The sequence below is a fragment of the Hordeum vulgare genome, chromosome 1H (genome assembly GCF_904849725.1).
Source record: "Hordeum vulgare subsp. vulgare chromosome 1H, MorexV3_pseudomolecules_assembly, whole genome shotgun sequence".
NCBI classification, from domain to species: Eukaryota; Viridiplantae; Streptophyta; class Magnoliopsida; order Poales; family Poaceae; genus Hordeum; species Hordeum vulgare.
The window spans coordinates 496,511,365-496,513,760 of NC_058518.1; the positions used below are offsets into that span (position 1 = coordinate 496,511,365).

The 2,396-nt window shown below is 55.6% G+C and overlaps 1 protein-coding gene and 1 non-coding gene across 2 annotated transcripts; one reads left to right on the top strand and one right to left on the bottom strand.

The window, feature by feature from the left end:
- Positions 1-1,069: 1,069 nt before the first annotated feature.
- On the bottom strand, positions 1,070-1,834 carry LOC123401924 (protein MIZU-KUSSEI 1-like). The gene has a single exon (XM_045095794.1). It carries the CDS (start codon positions 1,832-1,834, stop codon positions 1,070-1,072), a length of 765 nt encoding a protein of 254 aa, XP_044951729.1.
- A 488-nt stretch (positions 1,835-2,322) lies between these two features.
- Positions 2,323-2,396, top strand: TRNAV-CAC. Its single transcript has one exon. It is a non-coding gene; the product is annotated as a tRNA-Val (tRNA).

Below are 2,396 nucleotides of genomic sequence, written 5' to 3' on the forward strand. Positions count from 1 at the left end.
ACTTTGGAAAAAATCATGCTTTATCATCAACAGTTTTTTAGCAGCAGCCTTGTATTCAAAAGGGTCACTAAGTTAACACCTGAACTTCATTCTCTACAACCCAATAGAAAATTCTGATTTACTATCTTCTATTAGTTGTATTTACAGCTTGAATGAGAGAGAGATAGAGGCAGGTGCACCTGGGAAGAGGCGGACACGAAGAGATGTGACCAACATAGCCAACAGGTTGTTTGAAGTCCTCCAGCGATGGATTCAGCAGCAGCAGACGGGGTTGAAGGCCTCTGGCGACAACGGGCAGAAAACCTGAAACACTACTATAGGTCAGCAGCAGATGGGTTCAAGCACTCTGGAGATGGATGCGATAGTACCATGTGGAGCCGGCAAGGGAGGAAGAACCAGGCGGGGAGGTGGACCCGGCAAGGGAGGAGCTGCGGTGATGGATTCGGCAGCAGCAGCAGATGGGTTGAACCACTCTGGCGGTGATGGATTCGGCAGCAGCAGCAGATGCAGATGGGTTGAACCACTCTGGCGGTGATGGATTCAGCAGCAGCAACAGATGCAGATGGGTTGAACTACTGGCGATGATGGATTCGGCAGCAGCAGCAGATGGGTTGAACCACTCTGACGATGGATGCGTGGAGCCGGCAAGGGAGGAAACACCAGGCAGGGAGGTGGAGCCGGCAAGGGAGGAAGCACCAGGTGGGGCAAGGTGGTGCTAGCACCAGGCGAGGCAAGGTCTGCACCGGCAGCAAGTCGTGCTCTCCTGAGCCGTAGCTGTATGGATGCTTTGGCTTGGAACTGCCAGGACGTGCGTGGCTTAGGACGTGCGTGGCTTAATGGGTTCTTTCTGTGTTGAACCGATTGGTTCTTTCTGTGTTGAACCGTTTTGTAATCAGCGCTGGTTTATGGAGGGTTGAAAAAAATCAGAAAAATCATCGGTGGAAGGTTTAGCGCTAGAGGGGGGATCGAGTCTGGTCGAACCATCACGACGACAGCAGATCCCCTTTAACAGTAGAGATACTAATTTGTAGCACGTGCATGTCACTGCGTAGATTCGGACATTGAATCTTCAGTCGCCTCTGGTTCTGAGCAGGAAGAGGCTGAGCTCCTGCGGCGGGCTATCGCCGGCGGTGCGCGGGCTGATGAGATGGTACGACACCGCGTCCTTTGAGCCCACCACCCTCTCGTACGTCGCCCTCATATACATCACCTCCTCGTCGATCCCTTCCTGCGCTGCCGCGGCCGGCAGCGCACCGACGCCGGCCGTCATCGTCCGCATGCTCTGCAGCACGCCACGCTCCCACTCCGTGGGCGGCCGCCGCACGGCATGCCCCGCGTCCCGGCCGTTGCAGGATGCTGTCCAGACGTTTCTCGGGCGTGAGCTGCCGCCGGCAGCAGCAGCAGCATTTTCGCCGGCCGCACTAGACGAGGAGCGGTGGCACTCGAGCGCGATGCGGAGAAGGCCGGACGCCATCTCGGCGGCGAGGGACTGCATGGGCACGGAGAGCTCGAAGAGGAACGGGGGCGGCACGGCGGGGTCGCGCTGCACGCAGAAGGTGACGCGGCCGCTGCGGCTCCCGAAGATGGTGCCGACGATGACGGTGCAGTGCTGCTGCTGCTGCTGCCGACCGTCCTTCCTGGCCACGACCGAGGCGGCCGGGTCGATGATGCTCTCCGGCTGGTTCTGGTCCGCGAAAGAGAAGCTGAGGCGGCTCGTGGCGGCATCGTCGGCGCCACCGCCACCGGGCTGCTGCTTAACGGAGGGGACGCATGCGGCGAAGATTGGCGCAAAGCAGCCCGTCGTCGTCTTATTATTCTTCTTCTTCTTTTCCATGCCGCACGAATTTCTGCAGCTAGCTGCTCACATCGGCTTCTTCGTGCTGATAACTAACAGCTAGCGATTGAGCTCTTATTGTGAGCAGCTGGTTCCACACGAGTGGGCGATGATATATGTGTGTAGGGTATAGGCGTGAAGAGCCATGCATGAAGACGTGGACGTGGGGCACAAGAACATTGGATTCCTAACTCAGTTTAGATCGTTTCTACCTGTGTCTGTCAAGGTCACTCATCAACAATCATTCATTGGTTCAGATGTGTGCCTTCGTGGACAGACGCCTCGTGCCAAATTTGCTAAATTGTGTGTTCTTTGGAGGAAACCACACGGTGTGTATCGTTGTTTCCGCTCAAGGACTAAACAAAATAATTTGCCGATCAGATGAAATAGTACCCTGGTAGCTTTCCAACAAACAGATAGTCCCGGTCCCAGTAGCGAGTTGTACACTGTAAGGACAAATAAGTTAATTCCACTACTTCGACCAGCATGTCTGGGTGGTGTAGTTGGTTATCACGTTAGTCTCACACACTAAAGGTCCCCAGTTCGAACCTGGGCTTAGACA

What these genes read in the sequence shown, in the direction of transcription:
- LOC123401924 (XM_045095794.1), bottom strand. Translation starts at nt 1,834, where the DNA reads ATGGAAAAGAAGAAGAAGAATAATAAGACGACGACGGGCTGCTTTGCG.